Source organism: Meles meles, chromosome 18 (assembly GCF_922984935.1).
Source record: "Meles meles chromosome 18, mMelMel3.1 paternal haplotype, whole genome shotgun sequence".
Lineage (NCBI taxonomy): Eukaryota > Metazoa > Chordata > Mammalia > Carnivora > Mustelidae > Meles > Meles meles.
In genome coordinates, this window is record NC_060083.1 from 49,241,599 (window position 1) to 49,261,360 (window position 19,762).

Below are 19,762 nucleotides of genomic sequence, written 5' to 3' on the forward strand. Positions count from 1 at the left end.
GTCGAAAGGCGGCGGCGGGGTTTTATAATCCGCAGGCCGGGCGCCGCGCGGGAGAAGCGGCAGCGCCGCGCCGTGCACCGCGCACCGCGCCATGGGGGCCGCGCCGGGCCGTGCGGGGCGGGGGCCGCCGCCCCCGCTGCCGCTGCTGCTCCTGCCGCTGCTGCTCCTGCAGCCGCGGCCGCCCGCAGCCCTGGCGCTCCACCCCGACCTGGAGCCCGGAAACTTTTCCGCCGACGAGGCCGGGGCGCAGCTCTTCGTGCAGAGCTTCAACTCGAGCGCCGAGCTGGTGATGTACCAGAGCACGGTCGCCAGCTGGGCGTACGACACCAACATCACCGAGGAGAACGCGCGGCGCCAGGTGGGCGCGCGGGCCCGGGGCGGGGGCGGGGCCCGGACGCCCAATCACAGGCCTGCGGCTGGGCGCTGGGGGGCGGGGAGTCACGGCCGGGCGCGCGCCCCCGGCCCCTGAGCCTCAGGGACCAGGTGGGACCAGCGGACGCCGCCGACCCCGCTGCCTCCCATCAGACCGGCGGTGGATGTCCCAGCACGGTGCTGGGCGCATGATCCATCCCCAAGAACCAAAATGGATAAGGCTGGCTCGCATGACCTCGAGTCACCCAGGTTGCAGCGCCCTGGGATGACATCGGGTTAGGTCAGAGGCAGTCTTCTCCGGGGGTGCCCTCTCTGTTCTGGCCCTCACCTCATCCTCCGTAGCCGCTACCTACCCCTCTCTCACTGTTCCTGTCACTGCTCATCACTACCTACCCTCCCTCTGCCCGCCTCTCTTCTGGTCCCAGTTTCTGCTCCGCCGCCCACCTGAGGCAGATTCCCCCAGCTCCTGACCCCCAAGAGGAGCGAGCAGTGCTTCCCCAAGCCCCAGTGTCCAGGAGACCCTGGCCTTCCTCCCCTTGCCCAGCGCCATGGCTTCTGCTGTGTCCCCTCCGGTGCCCACAGGAGGAAGCAGCCTTACTCAACCAGGAGTTTGCTGAGGTCTGGGGCCAGAAGGCCAAGGATCTATACGACCCAATCTGGCAGAACTTCAGCGACCCCATCCTGCGAAGGGTCATCAGCGGTGTTCGCACCCTGGGTCCTGCCAACCTGCCTGTGGAAAAGCGGCAGCAGGTGGGCCTGGGGGCCGGAGGGGGACGCAGGCATGGCCAGCATGCCTCCCAGGGCTGCCCTGGGCCGGCGGGGGGAAGCCTGGCAGGAGGGGCCCCTGGGGTCTGTACACACCCTGGCTGGGCAGCCTCTGTGAGCACAGAACGGCTCCCTGAAACATTGATTTCCCCTGGAGTTGGAGTATAGAAAGTGAAATTCAAGAAAACAGATGAAAAGGGGGTTTTCAAAATTTTGCCACAGTCCAGTGTGGTGTATGGGCTTCTGAAAGATTGAGGACTGAGAGGGCATTGAGGCCAGATTGAAAGAGATTTGCCCTCACTGCGAGGTGGTGACCGAGCTGGGACTTGAAACCCATCCCAAATTCTAAGGACACTTGTTTCCACCTCCGCAGGCTGCCTCCGTGGGAAGGGGAATCAGTATATTAGTGATCAGAGTGTCCTGAGCTCCACGAGGGGCCTTGCCCAAGTCACATGCGCTCTCCGGGCCTCCTCTTCATCCCAGCAAAAAGAGGAGGGGGCAGCCCAGTGGTCTCTGGGGGCTGTTTGGTGCTAACATTTTCCGCACTCTAATTCCCCAGTACAACTCTCTGCTAAGCAGCATGAACAGGATCTACTCCACAGCCAGGGTCTGCTTCTATCCCAACAAGACTGCCATCTGCTGGTCCCTGGACCCAGGTATGGCTCTGTCTCTCATTGTCTCTGCTGGGGCTTCCCAGCCCTTCCCCACAGCGCTGCTGCACCCAGGAAGAGGGTGTGTTTAACAGGAGGCCCACGGAGGGAGTGGGTAAACCAAAGGCATTGACCTCCGATTGGAGCTGGACTGTCAGTTGCCCCCTCCCCTGCTTCTGGCACACTGATTTCTCATACCTCCAGTCTCCAGCTCCCACCCCACCCAACCCCCACCCCCATGGGTGCTCTGGCCTCTCCCATCCCCACTAGCCTTCCTCCTGGCTGCCTGGTTTTGCCCTTTCATGAGTCCTCTGGGTCTCCCAAGAGCCCTCCACAGGACATAGACCCCTTGTCACTTTTGCCTAAACCTCCCCGTCTCCCTCAACACCGACACCCCCATCCACGAGGCAGCCTGAGGTTAGCCGCTCCAACCCATGAGCTGTGAAAGGTCTGTCTGGGTTTTGGCCTCTGGCTGGCCCCCTTGTGTGTACCGCCTTAGAGCCTCACTTCCCTAGGGACCAGGATCCCTCTTGTATAGCTCCCAGCCCCAGCCCACCTAGGCTGCAGGCGGCCCTTGGCTTGGGGGGGGCATCATGATGTTGAGGAAGCAGGTGGAGATGGTGAGGACTGGTGTGGGAGCTCTCCTGAAGATGGCTGCTGCCTTCAGTGGAAACAACTGACCCCGCTCCCCCATGTCCCAGAGCTCATCCACATCATGGCCATCTCGAGAAACTACGCCCTGCTTCTCTATGCCTGGGAGGGCTGGCACAATGCCGTGGGCACCCCACTGAAGCCGCTGTACCAGAACTTCACCACCCTCAGCAATGAGGCTTACCAGAAGGATGGTGAGTTGACCCACCCCACCTGTGGTGTGAGCGAGCTCTGCCCTTCCCAGCTTGCCAGGAGCTCTCCCATCCACAGTCCCCTCGGAGCCTCAGGGGTCGGGCTGTCGCCATATTCCGACTCAAGGTCGCCCAGCTAGTGGAAGGCAGCCGCACCTGCCTTCCTCGGGGCTGCCCCGCGGTCCTCGCGCTGCCCCTCCCGGCACACGTCGGAGCCCCAGCACTCATCTTTGCCGTGCCAGGATCTGTTTAGCTGGAGTTGGAACAACCCTAGTTGGAAAATCCTAGAGTGGCGGTCCCTCAGCCATCTTTCCCAGCTAGCTGGCAGATACGCAGGCCCCGAGCCCGGGGGAATGGGGAAGCAGGAGCTGACCAGGAGGTGCCAGAACCTTGGGTCTGAGCTGCACCCCAACACCACCCGCAGGCTTCTCAGACACAGGGGCCTACTGGCGCTCCTGGTATGAGTCACCCACCTTCGTGGAAGATCTGGAGCACCTCTACCATCAAGTAGAGCCCCTCTACCTGAACCTCCACGCCTACGTCCGCCGCGCACTGCACCGCCGATACGGAGACAGATACGTCAACCTCAGGGGGCCCATTCCTGCGCACCTGCTGGGTGAGGACCTTGCCTCGCCTCCACGCGTGTCCCATGGACTCTCCTCCTCATGTCTCCCGTTGTCGAGCCCCATCCTCTGTACTCCCCCATGCACGAGCCCCATGGCTCACTCCACAACCCCTTAAGCAGGCGGCCCTTCTCAATCACCATGGCTGTTCCTGCTTTTCAGACGGGGACCCAGAGGCTTGAGGCGCTAGACTTGGCAGAGGGCAGAGGACAGAGAACTGGTGAAAGGTGGAGCTAGGAGTCACACTACAGACTTTTGACTTCAGGTCCAGTGAGGGAGGAGTAATCATCTTAGATTATGTCCTAGGAAGCAAGCCCGGGCTTGTGTGAGCCCAAGTGATGCTGCTGGGGTCCTTCCCGCCGTTGCCAGGGTCCTTGCGAACCCTGGGGAACCTGGAGCTTTTGGGAGCGTGAGTGGGCCTGAGGGGGCGAACAGGCTGCTACCCTTGAGTGCCCAGGATCCAGGTGCCAGGGACCCAGCAGGCTGTTCGGGGACACACGTGGGGAAGCAAGCAGGAAGGAAGCCGGCCAGGCAGGGAGCTAAGCTGACTGGCTCCCCTCCTCTGTCTAGGGGACATGTGGGCCCAGAGCTGGGACAACCTCTATGACATGATGGTGCCTTTCCCTGACAAGCCGAGCCTTGATGTTACCAGCACTATGGTGCAGAAGGTAAGCTTGGGGTTGGGCTGGAGTGGGAGGCAGCATGAAGGCATCAGACATGGGGGGAGGGGCAGGAAGAAGTTACAGGAGGGAGATGGGTCCCCCCCTTTCTACAGAGCACTAGCCCGGAGTGTGCATGCCAGCAGTGAGATGGGGTCTGTGTCCGGGGCGAGATGCCGGCCCCTCCCTCCACGACCCCACAGGTGGGGTGTGGGCTGCCGTCTACTTTTATTGATCCACTGTGGTTAGTGGGGGCCCTGCTTCTGGGAAGGGAGGCCGCCAGAGCAGGGACTGGGCAAGGAGCCGAGCTAGATGGGAGCCACAGGGAGCTCCCACAGCTGGTCCCTGACTTGTACCTGCTCCCCACTCCCTCCCCCAGGGTTGGAACACTACGCACATGTTCCGGGTGGCGGAGGAGTTCTTCACCTCCCTAGGGCTCTCGCCCATGCCTCCTGAGTTTTGGGCAGGGTCCATGCTGGAGAAACCAACCGACGGGCGTGAGGTGGTGTGCCACGCCTCTGCCTGGGACTTCTACAACAGGAGAGACTTCAGGTCTAGACGTGGGAGGGGAAAGGGGAGTCTGGATCCAGGAAGGGTGGCCAGACTGGGCACAGAGATGCCAGTTCCCCAAACCACCTCTTCCCCGAGCCCTGACACCATCTGGTGGGGCTGGTTCTATTCCAAGGCTATTGGGCATATGAGACCCCATAGGTCGCCTTCCTTTGGCAGCTTTGGCAGGCAGCAGCTCTTTATATTGGAATGGAGGAGGAAGGCCCTGAGTGTGGGCTGGGGCAGAGCAAAGGATTTGTATGTTTCCACCAGCTCCTTCGAGCCCCAGGGCAGTGCCCAGCTGGCTCCTTTCCCTTAGGTGCCGGCCTCCCCGTGCTCTGGTCCTTGCCCTGCCCTGTCCTTCACCCTCACCCTCGCCATCTCCCTGCCCCAGGATCAAGCAGTGCACGCGGGTCACTATGGACCAGCTGTCCACGGTGCACCACGAGATGGGCCACGTGCAGTACTATCTGCAGTACAAGGAGCAGCCCGTCTCCCTGCGCCAAGGGGCCAACCCTGGCTTCCACGAGGCCATCGGGGATGTGCTGGCACTCTCCGTCTCCACTCCTGCACATCTGTACAAAATTGGCCTGCTGGACAATGTCAGCAATGACATGGGTATGGGGGGTGGAGAGGACCCAGCCCGCCCCACCCCCGGACCCCATTCCAGCCCACGCTCCCTCCTGCCCTTCCTGATTCTGCCTCTCTGCCCCGGATCAGGCAGGTTTGGGCATCCACCTGGAGCCTCACAGCTCACCCCAAGTTCCAACTGGACACTGCCCAAGGACCCTCTTCCAAGCAGGGCTCCATGGTTGTGAAGGCCGGCCTGCCCTTCTCTGCATCGGCCACCCCCACCTCCTGCTGGCTCCGGCCCAGGCCCACCCTATCCTAGCTGGACCCCCATCTCCCTCTGACCTCCCTCTTCTCGTCTCCTCTTCCAACAGAAAGTGACATCAACTTCTTGTTGAAGATGGCACTGGAAAAAATTGCCTTCCTTCCCTTCGGCTACTTGGTAGACCAGTGGCGTTGGGGGGTCTTTAGTGGGCGTACCCCCCCTTCCCGCTACAACTTTGACTGGTGGTATCTTCGGTGAGTAAAGAGGGATCAGGAAGGGCCTAACCCCAAGTTTTCCCTCCTTCCTCTCCTGGGCCGCCAGGAGCCTCCTGCCTCCATCAGTCCCGTCCCATCCTCTCTAATGTTGTCTCTACCCTTTCCCTACCCATTCTCTTCTACCCAAAACTCCCTCCTCTGGGAAGTCTTCCACAGTTCACCAGAGGGGGACAGGATGGCCTGGTGGGAATGCCTGCTTCACAGCATTTTCTGCAAAGGCTAAGTCAGCCTGTGTGCAACTCTTAAGTCCTGAGGCAATTTAACCATCCTCTTCTAGAACCAAGTATCAGGGGATCTGTCCTCCAGTTGCCCGAAACGAAACCCACTTTGATGCCGGAGCTAAGTTTCATGTCCCAAATGTGACACCGTACATCAGGTACCAGTGCCCCTCCCCCCACCCAACTGGTCACACTGTTCGTCCCCCTCCCCCTTCTCAGGGCTGATCCCCACACTCTTCTGGGCACCCCCCCACCCCCCCCCCCCCGCCAAGGGCCTGGGATTGCAGTGGGCCTCTTTCTTGAGCTAGGGTGGGTTCTCTCTCCCCCAAGGCGACCCGTGTGGTCTGGCCTCTGCCGGCTCGGCGCTGAATGGTGCCTGGGCGAAGGCTTCCCCACCACTCGCCCTAACGCCCGCCCTGTACCTGCAGGTACTTCGTGAGTTTTGTCCTGCAGTTCCAGTTCCATCAAGCCCTGTGCAAGGAGGCAGGCCAACAGTACCCACTGCACAAATGTGACATCTACCAGTCCACCCAGGCGGGGGCCAAGCTCCGGTGTGTAGGGGGAGCAGCAGGGCCAGTGGGAGGGGAGGGGAGGGGAGGGGTGGTAGGGAGAAGACGTGTCTGGAAGGCAACTGGCTGCCCATGGGAAAACCACAAGGCTCTACTGGGGGAGGGCGCCTTCCTCCCCTCCCAGCCCCTTGTTTGTGTCGTCAAGCATCTACGGAGTAGGTCTCTGGCAGGTACATCACAGGATGATGTCCCGGCCCCTTGCCAGAGCTCCTAGTCCCCAGAGTCTTAATGTTGCTGCTCTGACAGGCCAGGGGGCACGGAGGTGGGCCGGGGCCGGTGTCGGATGCTGCTCTGAGCAACCTGTGCCCACCAACAGGGAGGCGCTGCGCGCAGGCTCCTCGCGGCCCTGGCAGGAGGTGCTGAAGGAGGCGATCGGCACCGACACCCTGGACGCCCAGCCGCTGCTCGATTACTTCGAGCCGGTCTACCGGTGGCTACAGGAGCAGAACGAGCGCAACGGGGAGGTGCTGGGGTGGCCCGAATACCAGTGGCGGCCTCCGATGCCCAACAATTACCCACAGGACATCGGTAAAGCCTGGAGTGAGGGTGGGGCTGGCTAACGTCCGTTCTTGGTTCTGGGCTCTGGACTCAGGACCCCTGGTTCCTGGTTCCTGGTCAGCCGCTCCCAGCTGGGCCCCAGCACCCTGCCCTTAAGGACTGTGCATCCCAGGGCCCTTAGCTCATCACTGGGCCTTGGGGTGGGAGTGAGCATGCCTTTTCCCCAGCATTCTAGGGAGGGGGTGCCCAGATCTGAGGCCCCCCGGGGGCAAGCTGGCGGGCACACTGCTCTATGAGGTCACATTGCTGGCTCCGCTCTTATTGGCCGGGGGACTGTGGCTACAGGGCTCTGCTCTCCTGCGGCCATGGGCCAAGGTTGGGCCGCTCCAGGACTGCCCAGCCTCTTCTTCCTCCTACTCTGCTGTGGGTACCCCATGCTGGTCCCCAGCCAGGAGACCACCGGCCAGGTGACAACCGACCAGGCAACAACCAGCCAGACAACAACAACCAGCCTAGCAACAACCAGCAGCCAGACAACAACCGGCCAGACAACAACCAGCAGCCAGACACCCCAGAGCCCAAGTGGGACCAGCTGGGGGGTGGGGCGGGGCCTGGGGGGAGGGGGGTAGGAGCAGGAGGCTGGGGCCGGGGCAGGCTCAGGCCAACCCGCAGCAGAGGGCAAGGGGAGGCCTGTCTGTTTCCCTCCACTTTGTTCCACAGGCATGGTGACCGATGAGGTTGAGGCCAGAAGGTTTGTGGAGGAGTATGACCGGAGGTCCCTGGTGATATGGAACGAGTATGCCGAGGCCAACTGGAACTATAACACCAACATCACCACAGAGACCAGCAAGATCCTGGTAGGGGCCCTGCCCCCGCCCCATGCTCGCGCACACGCGCACACATTCACGCACACTCACGCACACAGGCGGCCCACATGTGAACTCCTGCCCCCAGGGACCGAGCCTCAAAACCCAAGATAGCGCAGAGCAGGCTGCCGCCTCCCTCCCTTAGGGCGGGGGGGTGGCGCTATCAGAATTTGTGAAAAATCCAGATGTGATATTTAAAATAATACTCAATTTCAGATTTGGGTGGGCATATACTCAATGCCTAAAAAAGTTGTCTTTCTTTACCAAGCAACCTGTTGTTCGTAGTAGAATGATTTGCACAGACACAGGGGAGACTAAAGCTGGGTTTTTAGGTTGAAAGCCCCTGTTTGCCACCACAGTAAGGACTCGCGGCCCCTCACCCCTTCCCGGCCTGTGTGGTGCATGCAGGTGTATGGGAGGTGAGCGCTGGAGAACCGTTTCTTGAGGAACGGCTCTTGCCTCCTTTAGTCCTCATCTGCCTTTGCAAAACCAGTGATCTTGTTCCCATTTTACAGATGGGACCCTGAGGCTCAGAGAGGCCACAGAACTAACACCAACCTGACCCCATCCTAACAAGATACATGGGGCGCATCCCCTTCTGTCTACCAGGAATGTCCTGTGTGACATTGGGTATCTGTTGAGGGGCACGCACTGCATCCAAGACCCCATAGACGGTCCAGGTTGAAGAGCAAAGGCAACAATTTGACAAAACTGCCCCGTCCCACGGCAACACCCAGTCCCTTCCACTCCCCCCGTGACCCCTCCACCTCAGAGGCCTCTCCAAAGCTCCCAGGCCTCCTGGCACGGTTCCCCCTGTGCCCTCAGCTGCAGAAGAACATACAGATGGCAAACCACACCTTAAAGTTCGGCACCTGGGCCAGGCAGTTCGATGTGACTAACTTCCAGAATGCCAGCATCAAGCGGATGATAAAGAAGATTCAGGACCTAGAGCGGGCAGCGCTGCCTGCCAACGAGCTGGAGGAGGTATGTGCCTTGTGGGGAGCAGAGAATGGAAGGTCCAAGGACAAGACCAGGTCCCAGCTCGGGGGACTGAGCCCAGTACAGGGTCCGGCCTTCCTGCTGCTTCCTCGTCCTCTATCTGTCGTGACATCTCCCCTGTTGGCATCACCCATAGAACTCCTGAGAAGGCAGCACCTTTGCGAACACACTCCCCCAGCTCCATAGGTCCCCCTCTGCACATGATGGTGCCTGGGGCAGAACAGGTAGCAAAGGGGGGCAGCTTGCTGTCTCTCTCCTTCCTCCTGCAGTACAACCAGATCCTGCTGGACATGGAAACCACCTACAGCGTTGCCTCTGTGTGCCACGCCAACGGCACTTGTCTGCAGCTGGACCCTGGTGAGCGCACGTGGGGAACGAGAGGGAGGGTGGGGAAGGCTGGCGTGGGCAGTGTTAGGGGTACTGGCCCACTGAGGGGGGTCAGGGTCTCCTGACCCACAGGGTCAGCGTGTCCAGGAGATTCACTCCTCTGTTTTCCACCCCTGGGGGCTTCTCTGCCACCACCGAGGGTAGGCACCCACTTTACCTCTGCTCTGATCATGGCTCTCCATGGGTCCGTGCTTCTGCTCCCTCTGGATCCCCCCTGGACTCCCTCTTTTCCTCTCTGATGGGCAGCGTGCCCATCAGAGTCCGGCGTACCTCAGACTTGTCAGCTGAGTGCTTATACCCGCCACTGAGGAGAGTAACTCTAGGTCCCTTCCTTCCTTCACCCAACCCATGTCTTTCCCACCTTCTCTGGCCTCCTCCTTGCCCCCCATCCCCCACACTGAGGCCACGGCTCATGGAACCCACCTCCCACTCGAAGGAATGCCCCCGGCTCTTGCTCATCCCCTTCTCTCTCCACACTGGCTGGTTCTTCTTGGCTTCTCCCCTTTGGAAGAGCTCCCCCTGGACGCTCGAGTACCTGTGCACAGATACGTTCCGTCCTCCCTCTTGACCCCATTCTCCCAAGGGTTGGGGAGTTAGAGCCCTAAACATTCTTCCTGAGAAATCACTACCCAGAAACCATCTCTTCCTGGCCCTCTGCCCAAGTCCCTCATTAGAACAATGACAAATAGAAGGGGAAATGGAAAATAAACAGGAGAGAGAGACAGTTTTCCTGAGACAGGGTTTGACCTACGGTTTGTATACACGGGGAGGCACGCACAGAGCTGCGGGGGGCGTATGCGCGCCTGTGTGCGTGTGTGTGCCCATGTATGTGGGAGAGTGTCGCCTTCAGCCTCCCCCCACCCCCGGCAGTTAGCCTCTTCCTCCAGGCCCGGGCCGTCAGACGGTGCCATCATTAAAACGAGGAAGCACCCACAAAAAACAATACTCACATCAGCAGAGGGCAGAAGTGAAATTCTCACATTACATTTTTCCCCCAAACAATGCATTTGAATACACTTTCTCAGGGAGAAGTAGATATGCTGAAGCATATTCCGAAATAGGGAGAGAGCACAAGTCAGATAGTAAGGTACAGATGGTCCCAAAGGGCGTCTGCTGTCTTCCGGCTCAGGCCTGGGGGCCGAGCGCAGGCACCACCCGTGGGGGGAGCGGGGGGACTCCGAAAGTGCCACGTGAGCTCACCCTCCTTGTCCCAGCTCTGCCAGGTGTGTGCCAGCTCCGTGCAAGCCATGTGGAGAAGGCTGCACGCACAGTGCAGACCAGACCCAGACCTAGGACTCCGGCCTTCCTGACGGCACTGGGATGGCTCTCTGTACTTTGTCTCCACGGCCATCCTTGATTTCGTCCAGTTTGCCAGCAATTGGTGCTAGATGGTCTAGGCCCCATGAATACTCAGAGACCGATGGGGAGTGTGCCCACTCAGGGCCTTCGTGTCCCTATGTGATTTTTACACCCCCCCCCATGAGTGCTTGGCATATCCCCATTTGAAAGATAGGGGAAGAAGGGTCCCATGACTCGTGAGGTTATTTTGGAGTCAGTGGGAGACTAGACAGGAACTCAGGTCTTGTGCCCTCTAAGCCATTTGTCCCTCCCACGGAGGGGGTGAGCAGGAAATCCGTGGCGAGCAGCAGCTCTGGAGTCCGGGCCTTTGGTTTGTGCCTGGCTGGGCCACTTCCTGGCTGGGGGAACCTGCCATGTCACCAACACGCTCATGTGAAAGCCAGTGTACCCCTCACGGGGCTGTTGCAAACTTGAAGTGGTGTGCAGGTCCCCTGAGCCCAGGGACGGCCACCAGGAAGCCTCTGCAGAAAGCGCAGGAGCCTTTCTCCCATGTCCCTGGACAGGCTGCCTGGACAGCCCTCTTCCCGGGACCTCCCAGCTGGACCCCAGCCTCCAACTCCTATGACCGAGTCCACTTTAGAGGAGGTGGGAGTTGAGCCGAGGGCTCGAGGTTCCAGCCCTTCAAATTCTTCCAACTCCTTCCCACAGATCTGACAAACCTCATGGCCACATCCCGGAAATACGAAGATCTGTTGTGGGCCTGGACGAGCTGGCGGGACAAGGTGGGGAGAGCCATCCTCCCTTTCTTTCCCAAGTATGTGGAACTCGCCAACAAGGCTGCCCGGCTCAACGGTGAGTCCCTCTGGCCGTTATCGCCAGCTCTCGGGTTCCAGCCCCGCTGGGGCCCTCAGGAGGGTCCTCGGAGCCTCCTACACTTGGTGAGGGGGGGGGGTCCCTAGAGGAGGCGGGGCGGAGGGTGCTCAGCGACTGGTCGGGTGTCCTCTCTACAGGCTACGAAGATGCAGGGGACTCCTGGAGAGTCATGTATGAGATGCCGTCCCTGGAGCAAGACCTGGAGCAGCTCTACCAGGAGCTGCAGCCGCTGTACTTGAACCTGCACGCCTACGTGCGCCGGGCCCTGCACCGCCACTACGGGTCGCAGCACATCAACCTGGAGGGCCCAATTCCCGCTCACCTGCTGGGTGAGGACGAGTACCGCGGGGCGGGGGCGGGGCGGGGGCGGGGCCGGGAACAGAGCCCGACTGAGGGAGGGTGGGGCCAGTGCTGTCCAGAGGGCGGAGGAGAGGCTGGAAAGGTCCCTTGGGCGGACAGCGTGAAGACTTGAGGCTGAGGGAATGTTGCCAGGGCTGGGGTGGGGTGGTAGCTAGGTGTGCAGAGATGAACCCCCTGCTTGTCTTGAGCACCCCATTTGCTACGGAGCCCCATGGTACAGATCACCCGGATGGAGCCCGGGAGGATTCATAGTAAGTTTACAGGAGACCCTATCACCCATCCCCGCTCAAGGCAGCACGACGCTGGGGGTGCGGGCGAAGGAGGGGCTGGGAGTGGGAACCTGGGCCTCCTCGAGAGGCGGCAGGTGAGCAGAGCCTTCAAAGATGAGAGAGGATCCCACAGATGGAAAAAGTAGCGGTAGAGAGAAGGGCAGACATGATGCTCAGCCCGGGGCAGAGGGAGTTAGGAGCACAGAGGACAGCATGGAGAGTGTAGAGCCATTGCAACCTCTGGAGCCTTGTGTTTTCAGGGCTTGTAAGCTCAGATGCCCAGAAGGCAGGAAGTAGGCAGTGGAAGACAGTGAAGGATGTTGGGCAGGGAGGCAAAGCAGGGGCTCCCGGGTTCTTGTCCGTCCCTGCTGGGCCACTGAGGATACAGCCCTAGGGGGCTTATTGCTATGAGCAGAGAGGCCAGACAGGGCCACAGACCATTTGCCAACCACGAGGGAGACCCCAAGAAGCTTGACCAGGTTTGGGGACCTTGTAGCCCAGGAGCCCAGCCATCCTTGACCCGCACTGGTGCAACCAAGAACATCTGAAGAGACATCAGCTTGATGACTGTGAAACACAGGCCCCCGAAGGGGAGGCACCAGGCCCAAGTGGCCCCAGGAGCGGGAGGCCGAGCTGAGGCTTTGAACGAAGACCTTAGCACTCAGAGCAGATAATGACTTCGTGCACTGGATGTACAGACTGAAGACCCATGTATGTCGAATGCCCGGCACCATTTGCTAACAGCAGGTGCTCAAGAGAAGCCGTTAATATCCTAAGACGGGGATCTGGTTCCCTTTCCATGGGTGATGATGCTGAGTCTAAGAAATAACATCGGTCTCTCCTCTCTCTCTGCCTTCTCTTCCCCTCCCTGCCTTCAGGAAACATGTGGGCTCAGACCTGGTCCAACATCTATGACTTGGTGGTGCCTTTCCCTTCAGCCCCCAAGATAGACGCCACAGAGGCCATGATAAAGCAGGTGCACACTGGGTCCCTCGTCTCACTTCTGCCCCTCCAGGGCAGCCTCTGGGCACAGGGGAGGGGAGACCTCTGCCTCAGTGCGAGATGGCCTTCTGATTCAGGAATTCCCTCTGGCTTGGGCTTCTCCCAACCCCCACCCCAACCGCAGCACACAGTCTAGCCCCTTAGTCCCCAGTTTGGACAGAGCTCCCTCTGCTTGCAGGGCTGGACTCCCAAAAGGATGTTTGAAGAAGCAGACAAGTTCTTCACCTCCCTGGGGCTGTTGCCTGTGCCCTTTGAGTTCTGGAACAAGTCAATGCTGGAGAAGCCAACCGATGGGCGGGAAGTAGTGTGCCATGCCTCTGCCTGGGACTTCTACAATGGCAAGGACTTCAGGTGTGTCCAGGTAGCAGCCAGAGGACCATATCCTGAACCCAGTGGGCAAGGAGATGAGCTAAGTAAAGGTTCTCCTATTGTCCTCTCAGCCAGAGTGAGCAGAAACAAGCACAGGGACCGGAGCTTAGGATGAGGTTCAAGAGCCTTGGGCCTGACCCCAGCTTGGCCATTGGCTTCCAGCGGGAGAACATTGTTTACCAGGCAAGGGTCTTCTCGGGCACTGACCAGTGTCGGATGTGAGCACCGTGGGAGCTGCCCAGGCTTCCCTCACTCTGCGGCAGCCCCTGCTTATAGCAGGCCATCCTCCTGGCTACATGTGCCTTGACACAGAGAGGTACCTGAGGACAGTGGGGGCTTCACACAGGCCCACCATTAGCAGAGGCTCAGAATCTGTCCTCATCAGAGGATAGTTATCTATTGCTGCCTAACAAACCACCCCAGAACTTAGTGGTAGAAAACAATCATCTGTTTAGTTCATGATTTTATTGGTCAGGAGCGCAGGCAACATGCAACGGACATGGCTGCTCCTATGTACAATGATGGAGCCCTCAGCTGCGGTGGCTCTGGTGGCTGGAGAGCACGGGGTGGGGACTTGGTTCTGGCTCTTGGTCGGGCTCCTCAGTTTTTCTCCATGTGGCACATGCTGGGGCAGGAAGGTTCAAGCTGGCTTCTTTACTCACATGTTGGGTCCTTGGGCTGGGATGACTGGAGCAGCTGGGGGTTGATGGGACATAGGTCTGTCCAGGCTAGCTTGGGCTTTCGCCCAGTATGAGAGATAAGCAGTCAGATTTCCTGTCTGGCGGTTGGCATCCTCCAGGAAGAAAGCAAAAACAGCCAGGTCTCTTAAAGGCTAAATCCAAAACTGGCCAAGTCACTTCTGCCCCACTTCATTGGCTAAAGCAAGTCACAAGGACAATCCAGAGTCAAAGAAGGGAAAGAATACCCCAACTCTTGGGAGAAGTGGCAAGGATGATCTGCCATTTTGGGTGAAGTGTCTTCTTATGAGAGTGGCCAAAGTGAGGCTAGAACAAAGCGGTCAGGGTTCACTGGATTGCCTGTTCTTGGGTCCCTCTTTCAAAGGCATGAGGGCTGCAACTGTAGGGCTAGATGGAGACAGAATCAAGAGGGTGAGAGCCCTTCTCGGGGGGGTCTTTCCTTGTATGGGGAGTCATAGGAGAAGGTGGACAGACTCCAATCTGGATGCAGGGAAGCTCTTCCTATACAATGACAGTACAGTGACAGAAATATGGGGTCAACTGAACTGAAGGGCTCTGGTTAGAGTCAAGGGAGAATTTCTTTGGTTCACAAAAGAGACTGAAGAAAGATGAAGAAGGAGGCGGGACCTCTGGCGTGGACAGCTCTGCAGATGACAATTCAGCCCGAGCCGGAGACCTCCTGGGGTGAAGATGTTTGCTGGTGTTGGGCACATGGGATGTAGAATGGCTCAGAATAACTGTTGTTTCCTTCAGGAAGCCCGAGTCTTGGAAGAGAAAAAAAAAAAAAAAGTGTGCATGAAAAATCACAGTACCAAAAAAGAAAAAAAATCATAGCACCCACATTCTAGAAAGTCCTACACAATCATAGCTAAGTGTCCCAATGCCTCTGGAGCAAGTACTTTGCACAGTTAGAAAGCAACATAGCAGTGAGGGCTGGAGTTATTCAGGGAAGTTGGAGGCAGAGAGATGGCCTGAATGACCATACTTTAGGGGCTTCCAACACTCAGATTGCCTCTTTCTCAAGCTTGCTTCATGCCTCCTTTGGTTTTCCTTCCCATAATGCTGTATTCCCTGCATAGAGCATTGATGGGCATGTGGTTCGCATGCAGGGAGGACAGCAGGTCCCTTTGCCCCACTCCTTGTGTTCCAGGATCAAGCAGTGCACCACGGTGAACATGGAGGACCTGGTGGTGGCCCATCACGAAATGGGCCACATACAGTATTTCATGCAGTACAAGGACTTGCCTGTGACCTTCCGGGAGGGTGCCAACCCTGGCTTTCACGAGGCCATCGGAGATGTGCTGGCACTCTCTGTGTCTACCCCCAAGCACCTACACAGTATTAACCTACTGAGTAGCGAGAGCGGCGGCTATGGTGAGAGAGGAATGGGAGGTCCCACTGGACAGAGGGACTGAGAAGGGCCAGTGAGCTTGGGAGGCTGTGGGAGGGCCCTTGATGGCTCATAGGCAGCAGCTGGGACAGAACAATGGGGAACAAGGAGGCTACCAGCTCAGTGAGCCAGGAGGACAGAACCCTCATACCAGCCCAAGAGGCAGGTCGCTGGACCCAGAGAGGCACAGCCCGCTCCTCCCCTCTCTAGCCGCTGCACACCCATCCAGGCTGAGCTGCTGGGATGTGGCAGGAGGCAGGTGGTGATCTGACGAACAGGCTCCCTTCCCTTGGCAGAGCAAGACATCAATTTTCTGATGAAGATGGCACTCGACAAGATCGCCTTTGTCCCCTTCAGCTACCTCGTCGACCAGTGGCGCTGGAGGGTATTCGATGGAAGCATCACCAAGGAGAACTACAACCAGGAGTGGTGGAACCTCAGGTTCTAGAATGTTCCCGTGAGGCTGTGGGTTGTGGGAGGGTCTCCATCGGTATCTGTGTCTCTGCATGTGGGGTGTGTTTAGAGAGGGGATGTGTCTGTGAACAACACGAGTCTGTGTGTGTGTGTAAGTGAGGAGGGGTACAGGGGCTGATTGTGCACGAGGTACAGCACACCAGAATCTGGAGTACCCAGTGTAGCTCCAGGGGCAAGTAGCTCTTTACTTCAAAAATGCCAACTCTTCCTGACTTGATTCTTCCCAAACCCTCCCTCCAACGTACCTTTCCCCTTGACAGGCTGAAGTACCAGGGCCTCTGCCCCCCAGTGGCCCGCTCTCAAGGTGACTTTGACCCAGGGGCCAAGTTCCACGTTCCTTCAAGTGTGCCTTATATCAGGTAAAGGGGAAGGAAAGAGGCAGTCTTTGAAGGGCCATCGCTTCTCTATGGGGAGCTACCTGTCTGGGTGACCCGGAGGGCCTGGCTGCATGACACACAGTGCCTAGGTCACTCACCTGAAACCAAGGCTTCCTGTTGTTTCACACTTTTGACGTGATGAGAGTCTCTCCCCTCCATGCAATTGAAAACAGAAACTCTACTGTAATTGGCTAATGGTTACAAGACCTTGGTTGGATAATTAACATTATTAACCATGACCCATGATCCTTGGCTAGATCATGACCTAAGAACTTTGTTTTAAAACAAGATTGTGATTCCTTTACTATACATTCACCATATTGCCTGTGATAAAATTTGAGTTGTGCCTGGAAGAACTTCTATACACTAAATCCAGGGTTAGAGACCCAGCTGGATCTGGGGCTCTCCCTGGGGGGGAAGGGTCTAGAGAGACCTCGAGAGGGAAGGGCCTAGATGTCTCTGAGCTGTAGGGAGCCCAGACCACCCATGAGGCAAGGCGAGGGGGGAAGGCTTGTGAGGGCTGCCCCAGGAGGGCTGTGGCTACCTCTATCCCTTGCCACCTTCAGTCCCAGGAAGGCCATTGAGGGAGGATTCGTGCTCACCATGCCCATCTTTCCACCCTAGCCCCTGGCATGATGTCTGCATATAGTCAAGACCTAATACATAAGTGTGGGTTGGGTGAATTGTTTCCAGAGTCCAGGAAGGGAGAGAAAGCCTGCTCAGATGTTCCAGAGAGCAACCTTGGGCAGGGGACCAAGGGGACTGAAGGGTACCTCAGAACAGGCCCAACCTGGACAGTACACGAGGTTGACCTGTAAGAAGGGCTCCTACCTGCCTTCTCCACTGGTTTCCTTCTTCCAGGCTGGCACTAGCTTTCCCATGGAAGCCAGGCCCAAGTGATGGTTAGCGTCTGAGCTTAGTGTAGATAATTCTCCAGGCAGGGGTGGGTGAAGGAGACACATTCCAAATTCTGACCAGCAACCTTGGCAAAGCACGTTTAAGAAATGCCAGGAAAGTCAGTGGCACATGGCTTGTGCCCAGCATTCAAAGTGGGAGGCCTGCACTGCCAGTTTGGGACATTCTGAACCAAGTGCGGAGAATTTGCTGTGGCCTTGACCAGGGAATCCCTGCTGTTTGGGATAAAGGAGATCATTTGCGCTGGCTTCCTTGCCCAGACCACCCTGCCAGGTGCACGTGACCCTGGAGCCAACACCTGGCTTCTGCTTGCATCTAACCCAGACCTCACTGCTGCGGAAGCAAGCTGCCAAAACTTTGAAGGGCTCTGCCCTGACCCTCCTCACCCATGAGTGATCACCAGACCTCCTCAGAACAGCCCTCCTGAGATGCAGCAGGAGCCTCTCCGGTGGGAGGCATGGAACTAGGGAGACTTGCTGACCCTGCAGACCAGAGGGTGTGCTGACCCTGACTGACTGGCTGCAGAGGAAGGTGAGGGGCACTGGGCCTCGGTGGCACAGGTCCCCAGCCACCCCACCCCAGGCCGTGCTTCCCTTCACGCCAGGTACTTCGTGGGCTTTGTCATTCAGTTCCAGTTCCACGAGGCTCTGTGTCAGGCAGCTGGCCACAAAGGCCCCTTGCACACGTGTGACATCTACCAATCGAAGGAGGCAGGGAAGCGCCTGGCGTGAGTGTTCTCCAGCTTTCTTTTGATCATTTTCCACCCTCTAACCCTTCAGCTTTGAAGAGCCCTGTGGGGCTCTTCTGGGAACACCTGCTGTCCGGGTGCCTGTGCTGGAGATCCCAGGTGGAGCCCGTGCCAGGGCCTTAATGTGTCATCCCAGTAGGGACCTACAGCCCTCTGGGCCGGGGTCATCCCTCCCCTACTCCCGCTCCCCCAGGCCTGCCCAGGCCTTCCCAATCCCCAAGGAGGTTGATGCTGGTGGGGGGCTGGGGGCAGTGAGAATTAGGTTGGGGGCTGGATCAGGGAGCCTCCCCTCCTGGCCTTCTGACTCAGTTTCCCTTCTTTGGTGCTCCCCCAGGGATGCCATGAAACTGGGCTTCAGCAAGCCGTGGCCGGAAGCCATGAAGCTGATCACAGGCCAGTCCAACATGTCCGCGTCCGCCATGATGAACTACTTCAAGCCGCTGCTGGACTGGCTCCTCACCGAGAACGGGCGGCACGGGGAGAAGCTGGGCTGGCCTCAGTACAACTGGACGCCAAACTCCGGTACCGCTCCCCGCCCCCCTCCGCCCCAGGCGCGCCCCCAGAGCTCCCGCCGGCCCGGGCCCCTGGGCGGTCCGCGCGGGCTGCAGCCGGCCTGACCCGGGGCCTGCCCACCGCCCGCTCTCCTTGCCTCCCCCGCCCAGCTCGCTCCGAAGGCCCCTTCCCGGGCAACGGCCGCGTCAACTTCCTGGGCCTGCAGCTGGACGAGCAGCAGGCCCGCGTGGGCCAGTGGGCGCTGCTCTTCCTGGGCGTCGCCCTGCTGGTGGCCACCCTCGGCCTCACCCAGAGGCTCTTCAGCATCCGCCACCACAGCCTCCACCGGCCGCACCGCGGGCCCCAGTTCGGCTCCGAGGTGGAGCTGAGACACTCCTGAGAGGCCCGGGGCGGCCTGGGCCTGCCGGGGAGCGTCCGCCACCGAGGGACCAGACTGCGGGCACGGGGTCGTGGGCAGAGGACCCACCGCCCCCCTCACGGCTCACCCCGGCCCGCCGTCCTCCTCTCACCCGGTCCCCCCTCGCCGTGCCTCGAACCCCGTGCTGACAGTCCGCCCTCCAGACCGCGAGCCCCCGCGGCCCCTGCCCCCCGATCCCAGGGCAGCAGCCGTCCGCCTAACATGGAGCCCCCTCCTCGTCCCTCTCTGAATACAATTAAAGGACCTGCCTCCCCCATCTGAGTCTGTGTCCCTCATGGGGAAGCCAGGGACAGGCACAGGGACGCTCTCCCACCTCCTGGCAGTCAAGTGGGTCACTTCGCTGGGCGTCTTCCTCCTCCTCCAAGAAGAGCCTGGGAAAATGCCCTGGAGCTCTGGCCCCAGCACCCACCTCTAGGCCAGGCAGTCGGCCAATGTCCTGCACGGCAGGCGGCCCCTGCCAGCCCCGGCACCAACCCAAGGGGACTCTGGGAAGCAAAGGGGGAGCAGACATTCTGGGCTTCCGGCCTCGCCCCAACTGTTCGCTTAAAATGGCAGGTCTTTAAGATGGAAGGCTTCCGGCTGTCCTCTGGTTCCCTGGGGAAGAAGCCTTGCATGTATCTGACTCACCCAGGGCACAGCACTGTTCCCCTTGGTCGCCTCAGGCTCCTGCCTGCACCAGCTCCATGTCCCCTTGTGTGACTAGACCGAGCTCCCTGAGTATCGTCCGTGGGGTCCCGGGCCAGATCCCTTCTCCTCAGCTGGAGAGGGGCCCTAAATGCTGGAGCTAGGCAGGAGCTAGTGCTCAAGCAGGGATTCACTGCCGGGGGCCGCCCCTGCCCTCCCCCGAGCTCACACTCTCACCCTGAGCCTTCCCTCAGGAAGCCAAGGTGGGCTTGAGGGAGCAGAATTCTGAGGGACACTTTAATAACTTTATCATAGAAAATTCGGAA

The 19,762-nt window shown here is 59.2% G+C and overlaps 1 protein-coding gene across 2 annotated transcripts; it reads left to right on the plus strand.

The window, feature by feature from the left end:
• Positions 1-54: 54 nt before the first annotated feature.
• Positions 55-19,068, plus strand: ACE (angiotensin I converting enzyme). 2 transcript variants are annotated; one of them, XM_045983970.1, is made up of 25 exons: positions 55-358; positions 955-1,122; positions 1,697-1,793; positions 2,489-2,632; positions 3,054-3,245; positions 3,823-3,920; positions 4,291-4,463; positions 4,855-5,078; positions 5,405-5,549; positions 5,848-5,946; positions 6,217-6,339; positions 6,674-6,885; positions 7,576-7,712; positions 8,547-8,705; positions 8,990-9,077; positions 11,115-11,258; positions 11,417-11,608; positions 12,787-12,884; positions 13,089-13,261; positions 15,128-15,351; positions 15,664-15,808; positions 16,102-16,200; positions 17,738-17,860; positions 18,216-18,403; positions 18,544-19,068. In XM_045983970.1, exons 1-25 carry the CDS (start codon positions 92-94, stop codon positions 18,771-18,773), a joined length of 3,942 nt encoding a protein of 1,313 aa, XP_045839926.1. In that variant the 5' UTR covers positions 55-91; the 3' UTR covers positions 18,774-19,068. The 2 variants fall into 2 exon arrangements, with proteins under 2 accessions (XP_045839926.1, XP_045839927.1); XM_045983971.1 differs by lacking the exons at positions 55-358; positions 955-1,122; positions 1,697-1,793; ... (7 more) ...; positions 6,217-6,339; positions 6,674-6,885 and adding an exon at positions 6,946-7,437.
• Positions 19,069-19,762: the final 694 nt, after the last annotated feature.